The sequence below is a fragment of the Mauremys reevesii genome, linkage group 10 (assembly GCF_016161935.1).
Source record: "Mauremys reevesii isolate NIE-2019 linkage group 10, ASM1616193v1, whole genome shotgun sequence".
NCBI classification, from domain to species: Eukaryota; Metazoa; Chordata; order Testudines; family Geoemydidae; genus Mauremys; species Mauremys reevesii.
The window spans coordinates 19,756,364-19,782,328 of record NC_052632.1 but is presented as its reverse complement, the minus strand read 5'-3'; the positions used below and the strand labels follow the sequence as shown (position 1 = coordinate 19,782,328).

Here is a 25,965-nt window from a genome sequence, read left to right as displayed (position 1 = left end):
GTTTATTACTTCAGTTTGAACTGGATTCACTGGGCCTTCAAAACAACTGCTTAAGGCAATTTTTAAAACTACAAAAAAACTAAAATGCAAGTTGTATATTATATGTCTAAGACTGGTAGCTATATTAATAAAAGCTAATGCAATATGCTGTAGGAAGTTAGTAGTTTTGAAAGGGCATTTAAAAAGGTTTTTTGCATCAGAATAGGACTACTAGAAGATTTAAATTTAGAAAAAGTCTGGATTTGTGTGTTAAGCTTATTACTTCTGTAAAAAATCATGAGAAAGCCATTTGAACCACCACAGACCAATCTTTTAAACAGTGCTTGCTTTGGAACTGTTTGATCAATAATGGGGAAGACGAATTTAGCTGTTTTACACCACAAATCAGACAGATGCCCAGTTTGTGTGTTCAATTGCTTGTTTTGCAGAACAGCTGCATATTAACTTTTATAGACACAGGATTGTTTACATGAAAAAGGTATTTTGGTATAATTTCAGGTGTGAATGTAAACAGACACAGTTATTCATATAAATATCCCTAGAAAAAAAAGAAAATGCAACCCCAAGACAGAATGAGCTAAAGAGAGTGTGTTTCAAAGAAACACAAGCAGGTCTTTAATGGAAGTTAGTAATATTTCTCATGATGCTTTGATAAGTCTTTAGTTTAAATTAAGAGAATAGTCAGTGCTATCTAGGAATAGCTGTGAAATAAAGTTACCCTGCTTTACTGAAAACAAAGCTAAGATCTTTTTCCCAGTCAGACGTGAACCAGCTTTCACTGTACATACGTTCAAAGAGAAGGCACAGGCCTCGAGTTTGATTCAGTGTATAAAAGACTGAGAATCATTTTATAAAAACATATGTAAATGTTTATGCTTATAACTTAAATATACACTGGCATTTCATCATTTATAGGGATGAAATGCCTGAGCAATTCAAACAGATTCTAAAAAACATCTCTAATGCACACTAAACTTTTATACTGATTTTAAAAGGGACCACAATTGAAAGTAGTTTTATTTATATATAAATAAAAATGTAACATTGCACTGCAAACTAATCTTAAAGTACAAAAATAGATTGTTTAAATAAAACAATACACACAACACTTATATAAAATACTGTACACAACTGTGAAAGCCAGATGACCAAGGTAAACAAAAACCTACATCAATATTTCAAGTAATTTTATGTGATTGTTTTTTCATGTAACAGTCTCAAGTCACATAACATTGAGAGATCACAAAATGGATAAAACCCACAAGTTTCTAGAACAATAGATTTTCCACGTCCCAAGTTTGCATTGAAATAGTTAGTTTCTTCTAAACTAATGTTTGAAGAATTATTGATGTTAATCCAAGTTAGGAAGCGGGCTATCAAATCCACTATCTTGCTGAAAAGATTTGGCATCCAGTATCAGTTTCCTTGAATGTTGGTTGTAGCCTTTTCCTATACTCGAATATGGGGTTGCATTGCGTTGTTGTGAGACATCAGAATGTGATTTCACAGAGTTCTTGTACGAATTGTGTCCTGGGTTTACGTTCAGTTGCTCTTTACTGTAAAGTATGGCTTCACTTTTTGCACCAAGAATCTTGGCTTTGCTGGTAAATTGCCTACAAAATGTACCAACATTTTCATCTGCATTAGGAAACAAGTTGGTCATAGGAAACTGTTCACTGGCCATATGTTGTTCTTCTGTATTAGAACTCGCTTTTTGCACAGGATACAAGAAGGGCATGTCACCACTATCGAAATGAAGACTCCCACTAACTGAACTCCAGTCAGCAGAGCTTCCGTCATCCCTTACTGGAGTTTCTTGAATATCAAACCCCTGAGTTCTCTCAGATGTTGCCTCCCCATATCTATTTGGCTGGTTACATTTAAATTCGTTTAAGACTGGTTTTTGAGTCTGGTTCTCAAACATTACATGAGCTGGCCCAGAGTCAGAAAGGCTATTTATAGGGCTGGGTGTATGTGTGTTTCCAAACTTCACCTGAGGAACACACGAGGATGTCTTTTGAAGTGCTGTAGTGCTAGCAGGATTTGTCAGACCTGTGCCTGTATTTGAGACATAGCCATTTCTAAGCCTTCCTCCATCTTCAGCAGGACAAAATTCTAACATAGTGTCTCTTGAATTATCAGCTGGCTGTTTAGAAGTGCTCCTGCTACTTTGGATATTTGAAGACCCTGTTTCATGAAGCCCAGCCTGTGTTTCAGCCTCTACTGCATCAAGCTGCTGTCTTAAGTTAAAAGGTACACGTTTCTGAACAACTTGCTCACTGGCTTTTTTGGCAATACTTTCGCCACATGATTTGCTTTCCATATGGGCTGGCCTAGTTTGATGAATGTGATTTCTTTTTGATTGCTCAACTCCAGTTGGCAGTTCAGAATTTAGTAGCAGGACTAAGAGAAGCAGGGGAGAAAGAAAGAAAAAAAAAAAAGATTAATTTAAGGAAGCATTAAATGTTGGGAAAAAGTCAGTTTATATAAAAAGTTGTCAATACTAGTGCTGTTAAATCAAGTGGATCATGTCTTTAAGTTACTGCCTATGTAAATGATGGCAAAGCAAACAAAAAATTTCCTCCCACTGTCTACCTGCATTTTCACTACTAAATGGATTAAAGCTATAAGAAGGGGAAGGAAGGGAAACAACCCGCCACTCCAAACTTACTTGAGTGGGCATTTTTGTTCTGGGGTGTGCTCCGAACAGGCGTCTCAAGCACTTTTGCCATTGTAGCAAGCTTGCTAGCAGCATTCATTATTTTCTTTTCAGCCCTGTTGAGAACCCCAGAATATTTAAAATCAGTAAGTTATGATGCTAACTAGCGTTTCCTATTTACCTCAGTTGCCACACAAACATTCCAGAGAAAAAAAAAAGTGTTAGAAATTCAAATTACCCTGTCCCTTCAATTAAACCTGAGAAAAGTAACAGTATCTGAGACCCTCTCAGACAAGTCCTCCAGAAAAGCCAGAGGGAGAAATTTTGTTTAATTTTTTTCCATTTTTGGTTTTTGTTTAAACATTCCACAACCTTTTTAATACTTCAAGCAAGCAAGAAAAAGGTACAAGCTCATTCCCCCTCCTTTTACAGGTCACATTTAAAGCCTGATTTAATTTTGTAAAGCTGCACAATTGCTGTGAAGTCACAACATGAGGTTTTCCTGTTCACCTGTTTACTTGACGGAAACTTTCTGGAGAATCAAGGGTACTTGTTGAGAAGGTATTAAGAAAGGCTGCTCAGCTAGTCTCAGTCACTGAAGAGGATGCCAGTTGGATTGAAGGACCCACACCAAAGTATGTATTTGATGGAGTTTAAAGCAGACCCAGCTGGGCTTGCAGACCAGCACAACCTCAGAGTAAACAAACAATGGGCAACTAATTGGGAGCTTAATATATTACTTTCTATATTCTTATATATTTCTATTTTCTTCAAGTATATGTGCTATATAATAATTTCAAATGTATCTGTTTGGGACTCACCCTTCGTGTTTCCCATCATCATTTAGAAGCTGCTGAAGACAAATCAAGTAGTATTTGCGCATTTTCCGGGCAGTCTCTTGACGTTCCCTTAAAACCTCTGCTTTAATCATTTCAGCTGCTCTCTCTTTGCTTTCATGGATATAACGAAGCATATCACCTACATAAATGTAATTTCATTAGTATGGAGTGTCAAAAGGAAAAAAGGATTTGAGACAACTTGGCCACGGGGTAGGAAGATTGAGGGTAGAAGTGTTGCAATGGCAGCGTGGCACTCAACAGTAACCACAGCAGTCAAATAAGGAATGGCATTTGATCTAGTCCTCTTCAGCCAAATAGAATGTGGTTAAAACACAGGGCCTGGAATGCGGTGATAGAAAGCAAGGGACATTTAAATGTCCCAGAGGACAAATTCTTTGGTGGGGAAGGCTGTCATTTGCTGAAAATTATAGCGCAGAAGAAACAATAGAGCCCAGTTATTCAACGACACAAAGCAGCCCTTGCCGTTTATGATAACAGCTTAAAACAATTTGTACGGGGCTAGATTCTGCCAGCCTCCCTCATGTTGAGTAGTATTGTACTAGAAGAGTAGCCTCATTGCCATGTAATCATGTACTACAAAGTAAGTAAGGCTGGCAACATCAGGCCCATACTTGTTGCAACGAGTTTTTACAGGATTAAATGATAATTCAACTTCTTGCATTCTCTCTACTAAAAAAGCTAATATGTGCCAGGAGAGCACACAATGTGAGGTATGAGAGTGTGATCTTAAGAGAGACTTCGGTGCAAGGAGAGAACATAGATGTCTTTCATACGTTATACATATTTTTGTGTTATTTGGGAAGGGAAAGGTGAAAAGGAACAAATAACTCCAATGAAATATTTCACTAGGCAGCAAATTTCACTCCTCAGCAGACTGTCAGAAATCTGACACTGGTTTGGATTCTTGCATGAACCGGCTGATGAGAGTGTGATTTGCAGTTGTGTGTGTGAACTTACTCTCGTTAGCACTTACCCTTAATTTTGCCCACAGCTTTAATGTACTGTGAGCGCATTTCTTCCAAGCCTTTTACACCATCACAGGAGGTACAAGGTTTTGAAATAGCCCCTTCCGACAATGACCTGAAAGCACACAAAACATGCAGTACTTTGCAACTACAAGACAGGTAGGATGACTTCTGTGGAAGCCAGTTTGTTCAGGCTTTTTACAAATACCTGGGTGGTGTGTTGTATGTTTTCAGATCTTTGAGTTTCATCTTCATCTCACAGTTTTCTTCCATTAGAGCCTCTAGGACGCTCTCATTTTCTACAAAAACCAAGACAGTTAATTGATCTTTATGTTTTTAATCCATTTAAACATCTTCATAGGTTATGTAAAATTACTGCCTCTGTGATAAGTGGCCAGTGTTTCAAAGGCAGCTACAACACGCCATGCCATCAAAATGACATAGTTAGGAACTAACTAGACCATATGTCATTTGAAGTCTGAATATAAAAGCAGTATGATGAACTCAGTGGTGGTGTAGACAGGTTTTTGTATGTAATTTTTACTCTTAGCCACAGGCATAAGCGCAGGGATGTTAGAAGGAAAAAGTTGGGGAGGAAGAAAGGTTATTTATAGTGCAAAAAGTTGAGACTTCTCTGGGATGGGAGAAGGAAAAGAACATTTCACATATTTTACACTGCACACATGCACCATGGTATTTTTAACAACCACCAGCTGACATTCCAAAGAAAGATGGGATTCGCTGTGTATGTCTAACCTGACTGTATACTAAAAGTCATTTAAACACTGTCAGAGTTTGCACACTGAATATATTGGGGGTCCACAGATCCTAATCTTCACCTCTGACTCAATCAGTGCACATTGGCTAGTGTAGTTAAATGTTTTAGTGGGCCAGGCCCATAAAATCTGCAATGGCACAAGCTAAATGCACAGGAATCACCGGCTCTGTGAGCAAGATATGCAGTGAGTGGGCATGCCTCTTACAGTAGCGATGGAAGTGGTTGTCTTGCTGGGGTAGACAGGACTGAGTATAAACATTCATTGTGACAAAGCATCTAGCATGCTTTTCTATTAAAAAAAAGCTTAATGCAACAACTGTGACACTAGGTGGGGAGGAGGGGTCAAGTGAAGCATGTTGAAAAACTGTTTACTTATCTTACAGCAACAAGTTTAGAGATGCTCTTGTCCATAGGGATTCCGCTGTAAGCGTGGCCACGAGTCCGGATCTTTTAGCTAGCAGTGTCCATGGGGGGATGTGCATGTACCTTGTTCAACCTCAAAACTCCTCACAACAAGGGTATAAAGGAGGGTAAAGCAGTTCTGCCTAAATCACGACTGTACGACAATGATGCCAAGCTGAGCATCTGATCTAGAAGCTGCCACAATGGAGTAGTATCTTTGAGTTTCATCTTCATTTCACTGTTTTCTTCCATTAGAGCATCTCTCATTGGTCCATCTTTGGCACCCTGGGCTCTGGTACCAGCAGAGACTTAGATACCAGAGATAAAGAGACAGATCAAGCAAAGGGGACTCCAGTTCCAGCGTGATGGTAGGATCTGCAGGAGATGTGAAAGCAGCCTTGGAGGACATAGCAAGCAGTAGCAATATCAATGGTATTATGACTGATGGTACCAATGGAGGAGTCTCAGCAGAAGTCTTATCAGGATGAGGTACCAAATGAACCTGTAGTATATGGCACTGATGCCAATGGTGCTAAGGAAGCAATATCTATCACCAAAGATAGAGGACAAAGTGCACAGCAGAAGAACATGATTCTACAGTCTTTGAAGTTTCATGTGCCAATGCAATTTTCAAAGGAGCTGGTTTAGGTAAGCCAGAGGGGCGATGACTTTTAGAGAAGGCAACTGATCCAAGCTCCATCCAGAGATTTTTGCTCCTTCCTACCTTGAGTATCATGAGCTGTTTGTGTGCACTTAGAAAAAGAGTTCCGAATGGCACACTTGCTAGGGGAAAGAGACTCCCCTAAACAAAGCAGACATTTTCTATGTGCATCTTGGGCAGGCATAACTGTTCCTAAAGCAGTGAAGATTCTAAAGCTGGTCCTCTGCCATTGGGACCTACTCCTCAGGAGCAAGGTAAGCTTCTAAAAAGAAAGGGAAAAAGAGTTGTGTGGATTTTCCCTCCTTTTTAATTATTATTTAAGTCACTGTCCCTTTAAAACTTATTAAAACTACACTAAGACTAAAACTAAGCTATTAACTCTAAAACAATCTAAGGACTACAGCAAAGGAGAATAGTGGGGTCTGACTCGCTACCACAGGTTGTGAGAAGGAACTGTGTGGCGGTTGGGACCGCTCAACTTTTTATACCCTGCAGAGCACACATGCAGCCACAGTGGACGCTGCTGGCTAAAAGGTTACAGGCTCGTGAACACACAGCATACACGCTTATAGTGGGATCCAGGTGGACAAGTGCCCGAGGAACATCCATTGTCAGTAAATTTTCCTAGTACAGTCCCATTCAGAGATCACAGAATGAATCGAAACACGGATCTCTGTGCTAGTCCCCAGGATATAAAGGTTCAGAAGAAAGTTCTGTGATGAATGATTACTATTAGAAAGTGAATTTATTAGGGCCGAGAGTTATTTAGACATGTACCATTACAGTGGCTGCACTCGACAGCTCAAAGGTGAAGGACAGATTCATACAACCAGCAGGAAATGAAACTATTCAGAATTCTATGTAGGTGAGTAGAGATACTAACCTCGGATTTGCTCTACTTTAGCTTTGTGTTCTCTTACTGCAAGCTGGAGGTGCCTGCAGGTTTTCTCCAGTTTTCTTTTTAGATCCTGGCATTCTCTCTCCTTTGTTTCAAGCTGTTGGCAACAGTGGTCACAGCAAAAATCTTCGTGAGACCAAAGGTTCCTTTTCTTACATTTCTGATCTGCAATAATAATTACTACAAGTTATACATCAGCCATAGAATCAAGAGAACCAAAATCAAGCACATTATTTCTAGGGTTTTAATTAGATATTCCTTTACACCCTAGGAAAGTGTACACTATTTATCTAACTAAAACTCTCATAAGAGGCTATAGACACAATCCAAATGTAGTATTTGTTACAGGGTCTATACGTTTTACGTCTTTTTGTGCACTGCAGCCACAACGTACCAATCCCAGCAGTGCCATGAGTGTAGAGGGAGGTACCACTGATGCAGACAGTGGGGTGGATTTGGGGACTATTTTTTTTTTTTAAATAAATTCTAGCAGGACTCTTGGAGCATCTCAGGGAGGCACTCCCAGCTGGAAAGGATCAGATGCAGCTGAGTCCAGTTAGGTTTAGAAACTTAAAGACACACTGGGCTACTTCCCGGAGAGGGAAAAGGGCTGCTCTCCTCAGCCAGGAGAAGGAGCTCCAGAAGCAGAAGAGCTGCACTGGTTATATATACTATGTTGTGTTTAATAGATGGTTTGTTATTTTGGTGGTGAAGGAATTTAAGCCGCACTAAGGGCATAGGGCCAGAGACTCTCATGAGTTTTGTTGCTTTATGTTCTTTTGGTAGCATAAGAACTCTAAAAGCAAACATGAAACCCCAGAGAGGGCTTTGTGCATAACCTGGGGGCCTCCTGTGATGTTTCTCTCCAGCTGCACAGGCCCTGACCTTGCGACACTGTATACAAGACCTATGGGAGCAAGCTACAACATTTCTGGTTAACTTAAAATACTATAAAGTCAGATTATTCTAGAGCACTAATTCCATGATTTTCAAAAAAAAAAAAAAAAAATCCGAACTTTGTCACAAATCAGGATTCACCCAGCATGACAAAATATATTTAACACGAATGTGGAATTCCTTGACTCATACGCACCATGGGGCAAATGCTATAGTTTGACCTCCAAACCATTTGTTTTTGCATGATCCATACCTGAGATCAGAGGTTTTGGTCTAGGAAGTACCATGTACAAACACAGCCCTATACAACCTACCCTACAGGGACTTGGATGCAAAACATGGCAGTTCTTTTGTCCACCTCTGCCCCCTTTGACTTATTATTTGGATTCAGAGCCAAAGATGGCGCCTATTTGCTCATATCCTGAAGACTGACTTTTTAAAACCAGAAAGCATACAACATTTTATTAAAAACAAACAAAAATAAATTATGTCACTGGATCAGTAATCTAGCGACCAATTGCCATACACTCACTGCAGCGTTTCTGTTCTAATGAAATAGAAGTTTAAATTTAAAGTGTCTCAATACTGCATAAAGTGGAAAAAAACATCAAGGAACATATTAAGTGTGCTACATCATCCATATATTCACTAATTATAGTAGAGTGTTTGTCCTTTGATTTCATAAGTCATCAAGGGCTAGATTCACAAAAGGACTTCGGTGACTAATGTGGCAGTAGTCACGTAAATCCCAGAATCAGGCTCCCCTGGGATTCACAAACCTCACACATGGCTTCCACCAAACCCCGTAGGCACCTAAACTCATTCAGCCTTTAAATTTTTGCAGTAAAACTTCTCTAAGTGCCTATATTTCTGTGTCTGAGCATACGCACTGCAGCTCCACACCAGGCATCCAGATGCCTAAGCCCCAGTGTGAGCCACGAACTAGGGGAAGGTAGGCTTTCATTCGCCTAACTTGCCTGCGGGGCCTGAGCCAGTAGGAATGTTCAGACTTTGCCTACTGGATTAGGCTCCCATTGGTGAGTTTAAACAAAACAGCTGGGGAGGAGGAGAACGTCCCTTGTTACCCTAGCCACTGGGCTGAAAGGTCTCACCTGGGATTGGATGGTGCCCTGGTTCAAGTCCCACCTCCACTTGGGAGAAGGAAAAGGTTTTTGAACAGGGATCTGCCACCTCTCCGGTGAGTGCCCTAACCATTAGGTTATGAGATATTCTGTTGTGGGGCTCCCTCAGTCTCTCCTATTAAAGCTGTTCCATTGTAGATAAATAATTTTTAAAAAGTCAGTGGAACAGAGGGACTGGATCCTGGGTGAATGCTGCACCACCAGGCCACAGAGTCTCTCTCTCGTGCTTGCTGTCTCTCTCTGGCCCAATAACTCATTATTTATCCAAACTGGGACCACTTCAACAGAAGAGACTGAGGGAGTCTGTAGTCTATGTTAAATAGAAATTAGGTTTTAGCCTAAGCATAGAGGAGACTGGGAAATTGAGGTTGCTAGTGTGGGAAAGTTAGAGATAAGTTGTAGACAATAAGATGAGAAAATTACTATTAGCAAAGACGTGACCCAAGATTATGATGTGGTTATGTTTTGGTTAACTGGTTTTAGCAAGGTTTTTAATAAAAATGTTTTATTAAAATGCTATCTATATTGATAGTATGGGAAGGAATTGCCATAGATGTTAATTTAAATAATGTGTAATGTAAAGACTCAATCAGGAGGTGTGGAAACAAGACTATAGTAAAGGTTAGGCTAAATGTTAATTAGTAGTATAACAGATTATAAAAGGAGTAGTTTTGTTAAAATTGAGGAGAGCTCCAATTAACATTAAAAGAGTACCATTAGCACCAAACTAACCATTTTTCTTTTAAATAAAATTTGATTTGACCAAAGTGTCACCGAGAGGTCCTCTACTAAATTAATTTTCTATAACCGACCTAGAGACTCAAACCTGAAAACTAAATTGGGTTTTATTGTATCCTTATTATATTATATTAATTGGAAACATTTCAACATAAAGGCTACAGTAGGTAACAAGCCCCAATCAGAACATCCCATAACTCAGCAGTTAGGGCACCCACCCGAGAGGTTCAAATCCCGTCTTCCCCTCAGGTGGAGGGAAGACTTGAACCAGGGCCTCCCAAATCCCAGGTGAGTATCCTAACCACTGGGCTAAACCTTATCAGTGAGCTACTCCTACTCTTCCCATCCCCCGCCCCCAGTTTCTTGCTAAAATGTCATAGGAGCCTAACACCAAGGGTTTGTTTGCAGCAGAGACTCCCAAGCAGAGGGAGGCACCTTCCTGCAGCCTGGACTTAGCCAGCTATCCCAAGAGAGGTGCTGGGCATAGCACACATCCCGTCAGCTTGGCATCTCCCTTTGGCTAGTTTAGGCAAGGAGCTATCTACCATGCTGGCTTTTGTGAATCCCATGCTGAGGTGCCTACCTCTCCCCATTCATTATATAATGAGCCTAGCCACCTCACCCAGGTTTTGTAGATCCCAGTAATTTTCTAGCAGCCTAAAAGTTAGGCATGGTGACACTCAGCATTGGGACGCCTATGTTCCTTTGTGAGTCTAGCTACAGTGACAAGTGTTATTACAGAAGACTGATATTGGCTAAAAAACACATATTATATGCTGCACAATGAAATGTACAAGATTTAACTGAAAAGCAAAATCAAGAGTACCATTATCCATTTCAGTGTCTTGCAAAGGTGGCTGCCTTCTTAGTATTCTTTGTATTTCTACTTGGAGTCCAACATCATACATAGGTGGTCTTGCCTTGTCCCCAGTTTCTCCTTCACCGTTTTGCATGCAAGAGTGCTCTGTTTCTTTTAAACTGAAGACTAGTTCTTCATGTTTCTGTAATGGAAACCAGATATCAGGAATACTCAGTAAGTAGTACAAAACAATGTTCATGGATACTTAGAAATAGCCACACCCAGAAACAGTCTGGGAAGCAAACATAAATTGATCATCCCACAATGCCTCCATTAGCTTTTGAACAATTTTATTCTAGAGACCTATCAAGATGGGAAAACCTTTATTGTAGTTCTAAAACTGCGCATTCAAGGTGGAAGGAGAAAGGTTACCCTACCGCCAGTTTACCAGTGTTCTCTTATTCATAGCTGCAGCTTTATTAGTACTTTGTCGTCCTGATGGTATTTTTGGTAAGCTTCAATTAGTTTCTGAATAAGGCAGAAATGAGCATAGCCTAAAACAAGCTGAAACTATTCAAGGATGTGTCCAGTGGAAAGGAATTAGATCCTATTTATAAAGTTCCTGCTTGACACGGGATAGTGGAAGGGCAGAAAAAGAATTTCACTTTTTTGTTTGTAGTTGTGGCAAATGTAATAGAAGAAATTGCTTTTAAGGAATCCCAAGGAACTCATTGGATAGTTAAATAATCAGTAGTTTAGAAGTTTAAGTGAATATTAATAATGTTGATCATTTGCCAAGGGCTTTCACCAAGGCTTTTGCCTCTCAAGGCTTGTCTACATGGCCCTGCAGTACGGACTACAGGGATGTCAACTGCAGCATCCACTAAACTGTTGCACTGTAACTGCCCCCTGTAGACCCAGCTAGCCTGAACTAAAAGATACCTAGTGCATGTTAACATAGTCCTGTTTGAAATGGGACTCATTGTTTAGACCATATGTACCAGGCATAAGTAAAAGCTCCTGGTTCTATGCATTATCAGTGAGAATATTTTATGGCTACAACAGAAAAAAATTAAATTTACAATTATTCATTTGATTGAGATTGGGGTGAGCTTTAAGCAGAAATCAGTTGCCCCACCACATACTGGTAGCAGCCTTATGACAAGTAGTTCCTTACTCACATTCCCTTTCTTGAAGGGATAAGATAAATGGCAAGATGCTGTGTGTTTTTGCCATGTTCTTAGATGATTCCCCAACTGATGAATGACAGATTCTACATAATATTGGGTGGTTATGGAAGTTCCATTAGTCTGCTCCCCATAATCAAAAGTGACAGCTATGATGGGCAACGCAGGAGAGGCATTTTCCAAATAAAGAATAGAAAAACAAATAAAAAGAAAGACTGATAGAGTATTGAGAGTTCTACTTCTGGCCTTGTTTGAGCCTTGTAAATTCTGCCCATGTCTTTTTAGAGGAGAGGGTAAGAGGATATTCAGGGTGGAGACAGGCAAGACAAGAATTTTTACTATCCTGGTAAAGTCAAGCAAGACTATTTTAAATCTGTGACAATACATTTTCAAAAAATTGTCAAGCCTGTAGTAGGTTCTTTGTATGACTGATTTAAAATTGCCTTCTCTAATTTTTAAATATCAGAGAAGCAGAAATGGGAGATCTATATACTGTCTGAAGGTCTCAACAAAGCTAACAGAAGTAGAAGTGTTACACAGGTGTCATTACTACAAACAAGCTTGGAGGACTCGTCCCCATGGCACACCCAATACAGATCAGAAAAGTAGAAGAATTACTGGCTTCTGACTAATCAGCCTGTTTGTCCATTTGGCAATAGTCATATTGGGTATGTAAGACTGCATTCCAGGATAAATTTATTGATGAAACAGTGCAATCAGCACAAACATGACACCAGGACCCTTAACAATGGTGAGATGTTCAAATTAACAGTGCAGAATACATCCATTGTCAAATGGATGGAATTCGGTAACCTCAAAATGGCAACCTGGTTTTGTGGAAGAATTAGACATTGTATCCAACACTGCTCATAGTAGTTTTACACCAGTATAATTCCACTGACTTCAGTGGAATTACTCCAGGTTTACAATGATGAGACACCAGAATCAGGACCAGAAGCTGTTGTCTGTGTGAATGCAGTGTTATCTGGCCATTCAATCTTCTAGTTGAGAGCCCAATCCAGCTGCAGTTATTTACTGTTTATTTTATTTGTATTATGTTGCAATCCTCATACTTCAGGCTGCAAGTCTGTCATGGAGATCTCAGAAGTCAGATTCCGTGACTTTCCAGGATCTCCGTGAGTTCTGAGGGCCCGCCCAGCACCCCTAACAGTCCCCGGCCGCTCCCTGCCCCAGAGCACCCAAGATTTAGTCAGGGGTATATAGTACAAGTCATGGACAGGTCATGGGCCGTGAATTTTTGTTTACTGCCTGTGACCAATCCATGACTTTTACTAAAAACACCTGTGACTAAAACGTAGCCTTACTCATACTATATCAGAAGTGGGCAAACTTTTTGGCCTGAGGGCCACATTGGGTTTCGTAAATTGTATGGAGGGCCAGTTAGAGGAGGGGGTTGAGTTCCGGTCCCCACCTCCTATCACACACCTCCCCCCCACCCCAGGACCCCTGCCCCATCCACACACTCCCACTCCCTGTCCCCTGACCACCCTCGGACCCCCACTGCCCCATCCAACACCTCCTCTTATTCCTGACGGCCCCATCCAACTGCCCCTTCTCCCTGCCCCTGAATGCCCCCTGCCATCCCATCCAACCCCCCCTCCTTCCTAACTGCCCCCCGGGACCCCTGCCCCCATTTAACCCCCTGTTCCTCCCCCGAATGCCCTGACCACCACCCCGAACTCTCCTGCCCTCTATCCAACCCCCCCTGCTCCGTACCACCTTACCGCACTGCCTGGAGCACTGGTGGCTGGCAGCGCTACAGCTGCGCCGCCCAGCTCGAGCTGGACCGTGCCGCCGCCAGCACGCAGCACGGAGACCAGGTCAGGCCGGGCTCTGCAGCTGCGCTGCCCCAGGAGCACACAGCCCTGCCGCCCACGGCATTGAACCAGCAATGGAGCGAGTGAGCTGAGGCTGCAGGGGAGGGGCCGGGGCTAACCTCCTGGGCCAGGAATGGTCACAGGATGTGGCCCGCGAGCTGTAGTTTGCCCACCTCTGTACTATATGTTAGAAATGGAGAGCAAGAATAATTATTTTGCTTTGTGGTTTGAAGTGTTTTGGGTGAAATCAATAGCATGTGCTTCCAATATACCTTTTGTATACAGCTACGGTAGGTGGCAGCATTCTGGGTTCATTCTTTTAAACTTCTATTCAAAAGATTACACCATGTCTATATCAGCAGTTTATAGGATATAATGCATAAGAGTTTGACAGCTTGTAAAATATGCAAACTGTTGTTAAAGGGGATATTTGATCCTGTAGAACACAGAATCAATTTCTTTGACTTTGGAAGACAAGTTTTGAAACTCCTCCAGATAAACATTCTAAACCAACTTAAAATCTATTAATGCATTTCTTGAGTTAAGGTCAGAAGACCAGTCTGACCTCCTGGATAACACAGGCTATTGAATTTCACCCAATTACCCTTATACTGAGCTAAATAACTTCTGTTTGACTAAAGTATATCTTCTAGAAGGGCGTCCAGTCTTGATAGCAAGGGAGTTTGTTCCAATAGCTTATCACACTCTCTGTTAAAAATGTGTGCTTATTTCTAATTGAATTTGTCTGGCTTAAATATTTAAAATGTCACCAAAGCTATACCTGTAGTCCTCTTTTTTCACTTGTTTATTTAAGAAGGAATCTTCCATCTCTTTTCTAAAGATTTAGTAATAGATTAGTAAGAAACTCAATTGTTTTACTTTTTTGAAACAAAATATCATATATAATTTCTTGGGGGATGGGCAAAGTTCTATGACAGTTGTCAGAGAAGTCCGTTCTCATGGTTGGCAGTTATATTTTTAATTTATAGAACTGTTACCTCTCTCCATTCTTGCCTGGCATTTTCTAGAATTGTGTGCACTGTGCCGTTAAACGCCTTCTGTAGGGAAGCCTTTAGCTTTTCCTTGTATTGGTGGTTCAACTGAAGGGCACTATTGGAACATGTATCCTGCCAAGTACGCTCATTATTTCTGTTCTTGACTAGTTCTTCATGGATTTCTCCTAAGAGGAACTCAAGTTCAATTAGAATCTTCTCCTCATATTGGTGAATTTCCTCTTGGAGTCTTTTTGTTTCCTGAGCTGCCCATTCTCGTTGCTTTTGGTCCAGACACATCTTAAGTTCTGCCTCTTTCTGAATCAGCAATTCATTTTTCTGCTTCACAAGATCTTCCTTAGCTGTTACAAGCACCTCATTTATTTTATTTCTATGGTCATCTAAGAATGAACGGTAGTCTCGTTCATTTTGTTCCTGTAGCCGGAGGATTTCTTCTTGCTTTTCTTTGTTCCACTGAGCACGAGCCTGAGCTAGCTCTGCTTTAACAGTTGCAGGGATTTCTTCTTTCTTTAGCTCTAGTTCCTTTCTAAGGGAAATGATCTTCTCTTCAAGCTCTCTGGTTCTGGCTCCAGATTTCTCTGTGTTCTCAAGTTGTTTCTTCCATTTCTCTTCAGCTGCCGAAAGAACTAGCGATAGCTAAAGAATGCAAAATATATTTTTAAAAAGTCTGTCAGCAAACCCTTAAGGATTTTCATGTTAGGTATGTTTGGCTATAACCATATAAACTTTAACAAACAGATGAACACTGTTTGAAAGCGTTGATGCACACATTGTACTGTATTGCTCAGTAAGTATATATACAGTATCCCTCCTACTTAATCAATGTGATATCCAGCTTTACTATATATTAAACATCTTGCGGAAGTCTAAGGAAAACAAGAAAACGCTACAATTAAGATGAAACATTAATGGAGTTGTTTCAGAAAGAACGATTACAGGTGTTTCTCCACTGCAGTCAGAAGAGTTTTGTAAGTCAGTCTAGATATCCTATTATGGATTTCAAAAACAAATGATTTGGCTCCGGCTTCCATAAATTGGTTTCATCATTCTAATTCTGCTTATTTCCACTAACAGAGAAATCTACCCACAATTTTAAACAGAGTAATTTACTTCCCTAAGACCTCAGTTTAGCACAGCACTTAAGCATAGGCTTTGTTGAATCAGGGCTCAATTTTTTTTGCTGGAAAATTGAATTAAGCTTTTTTTCAAAATTTTATAATAAATAAAATAAGCTAGTGAACTACCAAGCATCCTAATAAATATTCTCTGCTACCTGTTTTGCTGCACTGATTTCATATTCTCTCTCCCATTTCTCTCGCTCTGCCTTTAGATTTGCTTTGTACTCTTCAAGTTCTGTTAATTCTTTCAGCCACCTGGCATGAGCTTTGGTCAAAGCTGTTTCTACCTTCAAAAGAGGAATAGAGAAAGAAGAGGTCATTTTAACCATTCGAATTAAAACGTGGTTTCATTTTTTAACACTGTGAAGTTGTACATTAACACAAGACCAACTGAATTTCCGTTTGAATTGCCAATGTTTACAGAGAGTAGAGTACCAGGGTTACTGCATCTTTTTGTTTTTAAACAGTGAATTCCACTGCATTAGAGCTTGAGGTACCTTTACCAAAAGGAGAGGAATTAAGAAGCATTCATTGTATTTTAAACTAATTAACCAAAAAAAACCTACATCAAGTGGTTTTGCTCAAAAGTTCAGGAACATATGTACTGACTCATTCTATTGAGTTATGTTACAGAGTTTATAAAACATGTTAAAGTTAGGCCAGTGGTTCTCTAGCTATGCTATTAGATCTTCCATAACATTTTCAAAGTCCCAATACAAATCTGTTAATTTCTATAACAACATCAGGCAGAAAAAAAACAGAAGACTAATATTTTTAGAATTTTTGAGGCTATCAAATACAGGAAGTCAAAGTACTCAGGTACGGTACGATTAAACCTGCTTTGTAATAATTTCCTCTGCTTAAAACATATATTTAGGGTCAGCTTCTCTACTGCTTTGCACCTTATGTTGTCATTTTACTGAGAGCAAGTAACAAGCAAGCATAAAACATTACCATTCTGATTTGGTAGCACCCACTTTGCATACATTTGAACGCTGCGAAACAATTAACAGGGTGAAATGTATCTACTACCTGACTGGCAATATTTTCATGATGTTTCCTCTCCAGTTCAGTTTCAAGTTCTTTCAAGGCCTCTCTAACAGCCTTCTCCTTTTCTTTCAGTGCCTCCTCCAGTTGCAATTTTTGCTCCTCAACCATCTTTGCAATCTCCTTACTTGATGTTTCATCTGTTATGGCTACTTGGTCAGTTTGGCTGCCACAGTCTTGGAGTTCAACTAAAGCTTTCTTAGTTTCCTCTAGAGTTCGATCCAGTCTGCTTTGCCACACTCTTTCTATTTCCTGGATAGCTTGTTCTTTGATCTATATAAGAGAGTATTTTTTTAGAAGAAAAAATATTGCTGAAATACCTAAAAACTAGAATTATTACTGGTCAAATATGTAGTCTCAGTTGATGTATACACCCTTCCCTGCGAAAAGAGAGTGACACCCATGCTCAGAGGACACAAGAAAGTTGTTTCCGTAGACACAAGACGACCTCCATTTCTGAAGGGTTATTGGAATTTAAGCTTCTTTAGATACTTTTTACCAGGTCCCATTAGAGTGCTCAAGTTAAATGTAACAAATCAATACCTAGGAGCATGTGGTTAGTAACAAAGGCAGAGTACTTTTGTGTTCCCGTGCCATAGTTTTAGAGAAGGTGAAAGAAGATGTGCAAATAAGTTTGCATAGCTACTAAAGCAAATGGCAAGTAGAAATGCTGACTCACCCATTCCAGAATTCAAGTGAAATATTTAGATGTGCTTATGGGTGCAGTTATTGTGAATTTTACATGTTAATTTTAAATTAAAGCCTGATCAAGATATACTGAGCATCCACAACTCCCATTGATTTTACCAATTCAGTACTTCTCAGGATTAGGCTAAAAGGGACAGATCCTCAACTGGTTTAAGTTGCTGTGGTTCCACTGACTTTAAATTGAGCTATGACAGCTGAGGATCTGCCCCTAAGTGTCCATTAAAAGAAGTTTATGGACTTCTTTGTGTCTATTAGTACAAGCCCCACACCTCTTTCTGTTCCTTCTCCCACTGGACTTTGGCTAATGCCACTTCATTTTCCACTTGCTGCTTAATACTGACTTCTTTTTCTTTCAGCCATTGGCTTTTTGCTGTTATAATAGAATTCCTGTGCTTTTCTTCTAGTTCAGTCTTCAGATGGTTAAGAGATTCTTCTTTTTCTTCCAAGAACTGTTTCTTGAACTAGGCAAAATTCAAGCATACAACTGAACAAACTTTAGCCAACAATAACATGCACCAGAAATAAGAGATTGGAATGTGGAAAGAGACCTAATTAAGACTATAAAGTCTGTGCACTTTATCATTGACCTCTTGATGGATTTTCTTCTTGATTAATATTTTAAGATAAAGTGTGATTATTATCATAAGTGACTATTGTAAAAGTGACTTTTGAGTCAACATATCTGCTCCCAGTGTGTTTTGAGTTGCATGCATCCATTTATGCTGCTTTGCTAAAGAAGACAGTTTACACACCAATAGCCCCTTCAGAGTTAATACACCTATAGAAAAACAAATCAGATTGTATTCTACCTCATGAATAAAAAAAACTGGGTAGCTTTAATTCACTGTCATAGATGAGAAAGAGAAAACACTTTTCAGATTCCAGATGGAGCTTGCCGTATACGCAGTTAAAAAAATAAATCTAGCCTGTATGCTGAACAAGTTTGACATAGGGGACTCTGTACAAATTGATTCTTTCAGGTCATAACAATGCTAAATAGGATTGATGTATGCAAATGAGCAGGTAGTGGGAGGAGCTACATTTGATGTCACAATTCTAACCATCCACTACATTTTTCATAGGACAGCTAGGAGGAGGAAGAGAGAAAGCTACACTGATCATGCACCTTTTCATGTGTGCTATCAGCTAGTGAACACAGCATTTTCTGATAGCTACATTCGTTAAATTTCAGATATAGCTGCACATCTACATGACAAACCACTTCCATAATGCACAGTAAAACAGTTTAAACAAAACAAAAAGAAGCCCAACACAAATTACTTTCCTCTTCATGTGCACCTCAAACACAAAAGGAACTAAATTCATATTGCTGAAAAACCTCAGGTCAAGAGAAGTGAATTTCCATTAGCTATATTAAGCTATATAATTGCTTAAATAAATGTATATAGTTATAGTGTACCCTCCTATGTAGCAAAAATATGTACACTCGATTTGGTAAGGACTCTATTTAGCTGTAAATCAACATGTTTTAAGGGTTATAGCAACCAATGAAAATGCAGCTTTCTTTAGCTAATAACTGAAGTACAAATGGAAAAGTTGATGAAAATCAATGATTTAAATTGAAGCTTTCCACTTGCTGATTTAAATCACCTTGATTTAAATCAGTTCACCCCATGCTGACATACGAGTGCTTCTGTCAGCACAGCTAATGTTATTCAAGGAGGTGGTGTAGATATGCCAGCAGAACTCCTTCTGTTGGTTTACAGTGCTTCTCCACTATGAAGCTATGCTGGCATAGCTATACCGTAAAGCAGGGGTCTCAAAACACGCAGCCCGCGGGGCTATTTCCAGGGGTGGGCAAACTACAGCCACAGGATTGCCCCCTTCGAGCCCCACGCCGCTCCCTGAAGCGGCTAGCATCATGTCCCTGCGGCGGCGGGGCGGGAGAAGCAGAGGGCTCCGTCTGTGTGTTGTCCTGGCTTCTAGGCACCGCCCCCTCTCCGCCCCCCCCCAGCTCCCATTGGCTGGGAACAGGGAACCGTGGCCAATGAGAGCTTTAGGGAGGTACCTGGAGGCGCAGCAAGCAGCATGAGGAGCCCTGCGTCCCCCCCACTCTCCCAGGGACATGGTTCCAGCTACTTCCCGGAGCGGACAGGGCCAGGGCCGGCAGCCTGCCCTGGCCCCAGTGTACGCCGCTGCCACCCTGGAGCCCAAAGCCCTCCTGCACCCCGCCCCCCAACTCCCTGCCCTGAGCCCCCTGCTGCACCCCACGCCCCAACCCCATGCCCTGAGTCCCCTGCTGCACCGTGAGCCCCTTGCCTGCACCCCAACTCCCTGCCCTGAGCCCCTATCACACCCCTCATGCACCCTCTGGGGGCAGGGCCAGGGGCAGCAAGGGGGTGTGTGTCAGTGATGTGGCCCTCGGGCCAATGAACTAGCCCTCATGGTCATTTGAGTTTGAGACCCCTGCTGTAAAGGCTCTGTAGTGCAGACAAGCCTTGAGTATAAGCCTACATGAGGATGTCTACCCTAAGTGTGCAGCCAGCTTCAGAACAATGACTCAAAAGCGTGAACTCCCCTGTAGCCTTTTAATCTTGCTGAAACGTCAACTTTAAAGTCTAACAATGGCAATTCAGTGTCAGCATTAACTATTTAACTGCTGATCCTTTTAGCAGATGGAATGGGAAAGGGGTATAAGCGAAGCCCACAGCACGGTTGGACTTGGAAACTGTTGCAGGGAGAAAAATGCAGAACAGAACATAGATGCAAAGAAAGATGAGGGAGATAAACAGAAAGGAGGATATGAAGGAAAAGGAAATAAAGGCCAGAAATAGCAGTGGTCCTAAACAGGAACAACTTTTCCACGGAACAATTTTAAATGTGATAATAAGGTATGAGTAAACAAATAAGGATAACCAAAGTTTAGGTACCATATAAAGGCTATATTCTATCATTTCTCTCCAACAACTTCCCATTGGCAGCAGATATTCTGCTATAGCACAAATGTGTACATAGATTTATACCCTGTCCCATGAACAAAAACCAGAAGTGGAACTCAGCCCCTTCACCCCTGATGGAATGCATCAGCCAAAAGGAAAAGTAATGAAATTCAATAGCTTTCCCATACTTTTAGTTTAGATACAAAGCATTCTCCAATGTTAATCGATATTTTCTCTTGTACCTTCTCTTCCTTTGACTGCTGCTCTTGTTCAAGTTTCTTCCTCAAAGTGGTTTCCAGTGTGTCTTTCTCGCCACAGACTGCTATGTAACATTCCTTCACTGCAATCATCTCCTTGTTCAACTCATCCATGTCAGCCCTTACATAAGTCATTTTAAATTGTTATTCTTTAAATTCACAAACACGATCACAAACTGTTCAAAATTTATAAAGGAAATTGTTTCAAGTGTGACTGAAAAGGGCCACTTCATGGTAGACCCTCAGTCTAATTAAGGATGTCAAAATTAATAGAAGTCTTACTTTAACTGTGAGATGGTCTCTTCGTAAGCCTGAATGAGTTGTTCTTTTTCTGCAGCATGCCTCTCCATGAGGTGTTCCCGAAGCTGGGCTTTAGTATCTTCGTGGTGTTGCTGATAGGTTCTTTCACACCTAGGATGGAGAAAAAAGTTAAAGCTTCATTCAACTGTTTATGTACAAGTGCAGCTGAATTTATTTTTTTGGTAATAAACATGAGGTCTAATGCCACCATCTCCGTACAAAGGTGGTACAAGAGGACCTACACAGGCCATAAGGTTAAAGTTGGAGATGTGTTTAACAAAGTTACCTGTCAACGGCTTCTTGTTTATCCCGATCGAAGTCCTGAATCATGTGTCTCATTTGGCTACACAGATCTTGGTTTGCAATTTTCAGTTTTTCCTCATTTGCTTTAAGCTCTCGAATACATGAACTATAGTTCTATACCAAAGGAAAGTCAAAATCATGAAAAGAAAATTTTAAAGAATGCATTCTCATCTACATTTTGGACAATTTGGCTGGGTCTTTAACCTTTTTCCCTTAGGGCAAATATGATAAACTCACCTCAGCTTCTTGTTGTAAATCCTGATTCACTTTTGTAAGTCTCAGAAGCTCTTTTTGAAGATAATTATCAGAAGCAGATGGAGTGGACCACAAGGTTTCAGTCAGATTTTCTACACTACTTATTTTGGGCTATCAAGAAAACATAAAACTAAGTTGGAACAACTCTTCAGACATACATGTAGACATACTTGCTTTAGAAGTTAATGTGTTAAACAATTTTTTTTTATATCAAGGAAAAAAAATGGGCAGTAAAAGGCAATGGCTTTGATTTAAAGTATTCAGCCCATATGACAATCTTTATGATTTTTTGTAAGGTCTTCTGGGTTCATTCAAGAAGTATACGGTCAATGCCCTGTACCAACTACCATCTAATTGAGACATCAGGCCTTTGCAGGGTATACGCTCATTCCCCACCATTCAGGCCACAGTTTGCACATGTAATATGTTGGGTAGTAAATGGCTTTCTTCATATTACAGCAAGTTTGTCTGATTTATAAAAGCCATTTTACAGATTAACATTCAATGTGGGGAAAAAGGTAATATGGGAGAAATGCTACATTGACCCAAATGATTGCTCTTTCCTTGTACAGTTTGCAGTTTTCAGCTAAAGGCTGTGATTTGCTTTCCTCCAAGGAAACAGAACTCTCAAGAGAAGTTTAAAGTAATCAGTCAATAAAGCTTGCAACCATTTGTAAGCAAGTCCTCATACCAGAAACTCAACTGAAAGGCAGCACAAACTATCCAAGTTCTGGTGGTAGTTTAAAGACATCTGCCAGTTATTTCGAATTTCTCTGATGCTACTTATTCTATTTCTGCATAATAGCATAATAGTAATCCCTTCCTTAAGGTTAAAAACAGCTTCATTTAGTTGTTGTAAATATAGTTCAAAGAAATTACTTGTAACTGCTGTTCAAGAGAAAAACGAGAGATCACTTATAGATTTTGCTTGGTTTACTTTAAATCCAGTGAGTTTTTGCCTTGTTCTATTAAGTCGAAATGCTCAGTGGTATATTTAAATGAACAAACCTCATTCTCATTTGCAGTTTTATCTGTTTTCAACAGCTGCTTGAGTTCTTCTGTTGTCCTCTGACAGTCTTTAAGATCATTTTGTAACTGAGAAATCTGATTTCTTTTCATTTTGTTACTGCCCAATAAACGTTCCATTTCAGTTTTCAACTCTAGGATGAGCTCATCTTTAGAAAGTTCTTTATCCAAATCTCTGTTCTGCACAGTACTGTTAGAGAAAATATAGCCAGTCCAATTTTGTTAAAACTTGTAGACATCCAAAAGCTTAGAATAGAACAAGCAGCAACTCTACTTTACTTAACTAAATCTACCAACAATAGAACAGTTAAAAGTGTAAGAAGACAACTCACCATGAGCAAGTACCTCAAGCAATGCTAGAAACTACGTTTGCTTTGTTATTATGTTACCTGGAAAGGACTTCAAATATACATTTAATGCATTATCATTATAAATATCTTTCAGCAACTAGTCTAAGCAACTGATTAGAAAACAAGTAGCTGAGTTTCCAAGATTAAGAAGTCATTTCCTAAAACTGCTTCACCCTTGCACAAATTGAGCTATTGGGAGCTATAACTAGTAATTAGTTGGTTAAAATGTTGTTTTAAACAAGTAAATAAGCAGTCCCATTTTGAGTGTCCAAATGCATTTGTACGTATTTCTGTAGGCTGTTCTTGAAGCCCAAGAGTTTCAACAGGTAAGGAATAGTCGTCTTTTATCCGCAATAATACACTTTGCTCAGTGTACAGATTTATCATCCAAATATTTTCCTGTACTCCTAATATTCATACTACAGAGTCTGCACACTACTTCTGTAGACAAATATCAGAAAGAAAGATCTGCACAAAGTCTGTCGCATCTTACGCGCATTTAACATGCGCAATTTCAGCTTTACGCGGTTGGCAAAAAAAAAAAAAAAAAAGAGAAGAACAATTTTAATACTATACCTGTAGTGCGAGCGATTCTGCCCGCCATTACACTCAATGTAATTTTGACTATACGTGATTTTTGCTTTACGTGCTCACTGCGGAACGTAACCCTAGCGTATGATGCGACAGACCTGTATGGTTCAAACTGAGCAGAAGGTGGGCGCTGTTTCCCACGTTAGAATAATCTGTGGTAATTTATGAAATATGCTGAGGGGACCAAAGTGAAGAAGAATTCCACATAGAATCATAGAATATCAGGGTTGGAAGGGACCTTAGGATGTCATCTAGTCCAATCCCCTGCTCAGAAGCAGGACCAACCCCCAACTAATCATCCCAGCCAGGGCTTTGTCAAGCCTGACCTTAGAAACCTCTAAGGAAGGAGATTCCACCACCTCCCTATGTAACCCATTCCAGTGCTTCACCACTCTCTGAGTGAAAAGTTTTTCCTAATAGCCAACCTAAACCTCCCCCACTGCAACTTGAGACCATTACACGTGTTTGTTATAAATACTCTGCTGCTAATTTAGTGAGGTTTTTAAAAAATTACATATAATAATTTTGTACAGACTGCATCTTCTACTGTAGACTGATCTGATGCATCATTTGTATAACCTGTTTTAGTACTTTTTTTTTGTGTGGCTAGAATGATATTCACCCAATACCTGTGAAATCTTGATTTTTTCCAGTTGACTTTTTTAATACCTAAATCCACATAAGAATCAGTCATGTCCGCATGACGTTCTCCACTTGAGTCATTCAGAAACACCCCAAGCTTGGCAGCAGATTCGTACAAAGCAATTTCTTCCTTTAGTTCTGTTAGCTCTTCCTAAAAAAGGCAAAATAGTAGTATTATAGATAGCAGGTCAACTAAGTCAAAGCAAACCAGGAAATCAAAGCCTTTTAGGCTCAACAAGAATTTCCCCAGATAAGTCACTAAAAATAAAACAAATTTCTCAAGTTACTAAACTAATTTCTGTATTTACAGGCCATACACATTTGAACCACCAAGCATTGCTTAAATTCTAGAAACACATGGTTTGTTTTGCTAGTACCAGTTATTACTCAATCACTTATGTGATAACCTCTCTACTATAAGTTACATTAAAAACCAAGTGGGGAATATTTCTTACTCTCACTGTATGTCCAGTATATTACAGAGTTCTTAGTATCACAGCTAGCATTCCGGTAAGGGATGGTTTCAGATTCTTATGTCCTTACCTCTTCTTTTTCTTCTCCCAGTTATCATCATGATGGGGATCTCTCTGTATAGGGGGAGTGCAGTTTAGCTGCAGTAGCAGCTAGAGCAGTGAGAAGATTCATAGTTTCAAAGATGGCAGGATTTTACAAGTTAAATATCTGAACTAAAATGAGAACATGGACTTCCAGATATAATTGGTAGAGGCATTCTCCCCCTTCACTCATGATGGTAATACTTGCTCATGAAAATAAGCTTCAGAACCAGATTATACTTCCAATGGTCCCTACTTATCCAATTAAATTAGATATTTCTCCTCCCTCTGGAAACAGGACTTGAATTTTAAATACTTTCCATTCTTCTCCCACCAGCACACTAATTAAACATTACGTAAAGTTTGCCCTGCTGAGACACATGTATCCCTGTGTTTTAATGAGCAAGTCTGGCATGGAACATTCACTGTGACTCCAGAGAGCCATTCTCCTTTCAGTAATGGGAGTAGCAACTGATACATTCAACTTCCAGGACATGCCCATAAAGTGCTTCAGCCTAGCAGATGCTTACCCTTTATACCCCCTCCCTTTTCATAAAATAAATTAACCTGCAAAGTCTTGTTCATGTTGTTGCTTATCAGCTGTGCAGACTGGGCTTGCTGCAGTTGTAATCGTAACTGATTTGTCTCCTGCACTGAGCCTATAGAGAAAGAGAACCCTTACCGTAAGGAAGATTATTACTGAAAATTCACCATTAAAAGTAAATATATTGACTATGGCTGTAGCCTTTACTCCATTTACTACGCTCGTGAACTCTGCTATATTAAAATACAAGTTATAAAGATGGAAAAAAGTTTTTTTTTTGGCTACTTGGAAAAGAAGGTTATTGCAGTTCTCAGATTTAAACGGCAGCTTGTTCAAGGGTTCAAGGCTCAGAAACCCTTATTTCTTCAGTTTTTTTTTGTTTGTTTTTTTAAACTAGTAGTTTTAAAATAAAAATTAGAAGGAATAAGACATGTCAAATGTTTGCTTTTCTTGTAACTAACCAGGAGCAAAAAGGAAATTGTGTGACTGTGCCAAAAAACAGCAGGAACAAGGCTACCTTGGAAAAGAGGCTG

At 39.9% G+C, this 25,965-nt stretch overlaps 1 protein-coding gene across 8 annotated transcripts in view; it reads right to left on the bottom strand.

Annotated features, from left to right (window-relative positions):
• Nucleotides 1–1,034: 1,034 nt before the first annotated feature.
• CEP152 (centrosomal protein 152) overlaps nucleotides 1,035–25,965 on the bottom strand; it is a 44,838-nt gene continuing 19,907 nt past the window's right edge. For 4 of the 8 annotated variants that reach the window (XM_039490699.1, XM_039490697.1, XM_039490702.1 and 1 more), the window contains 18 exons: nucleotides 25,456–25,547; nucleotides 24,322–24,485; nucleotides 22,734–22,941; nucleotides 21,708–21,836; nucleotides 21,454–21,584; nucleotides 21,150–21,278; nucleotides 20,853–20,988; nucleotides 17,980–18,171; nucleotides 16,988–17,275; nucleotides 16,111–16,242; nucleotides 14,823–15,473; nucleotides 10,827–11,001; nucleotides 7,209–7,388; nucleotides 4,693–4,783; nucleotides 4,493–4,599; nucleotides 3,481–3,637; nucleotides 2,672–2,775; nucleotides 1,036–2,403 (listed from right to left, as the gene is read on the bottom strand). In XM_039490699.1, coding sequence (XP_039346633.1) covers nucleotides 1,352–2,403; nucleotides 2,672–2,775; nucleotides 3,481–3,637; nucleotides 4,493–4,599; nucleotides 4,693–4,783; nucleotides 7,209–7,388; nucleotides 10,827–11,001; nucleotides 14,823–15,473; nucleotides 16,111–16,242; nucleotides 16,988–17,275; nucleotides 17,980–18,171; nucleotides 20,853–20,988; nucleotides 21,150–21,278; nucleotides 21,454–21,584; nucleotides 21,708–21,836; nucleotides 22,734–22,941; nucleotides 24,322–24,485; nucleotides 25,456–25,547 — 4,118 coding nt within the window. In that variant the 3' untranslated portion in view covers nucleotides 1,036–1,351. Of the gene's footprint in view, nucleotides 2,404–2,671; nucleotides 2,776–3,480; nucleotides 3,638–4,492; nucleotides 4,600–4,692; nucleotides 4,784–7,208; nucleotides 7,389–10,826; nucleotides 11,002–14,822; nucleotides 15,474–16,110; nucleotides 16,243–16,987; nucleotides 17,276–17,979; nucleotides 18,172–20,852; nucleotides 20,989–21,149; nucleotides 21,279–21,453; nucleotides 21,585–21,707; nucleotides 21,837–22,733; nucleotides 22,942–24,321; nucleotides 24,486–25,455; nucleotides 25,548–25,965 lie in introns of all 8 variants that reach the window. The other 4 variants (XM_039490701.1, XM_039490700.1, XM_039490704.1 and 1 more) reach the window with 2 other exon arrangements.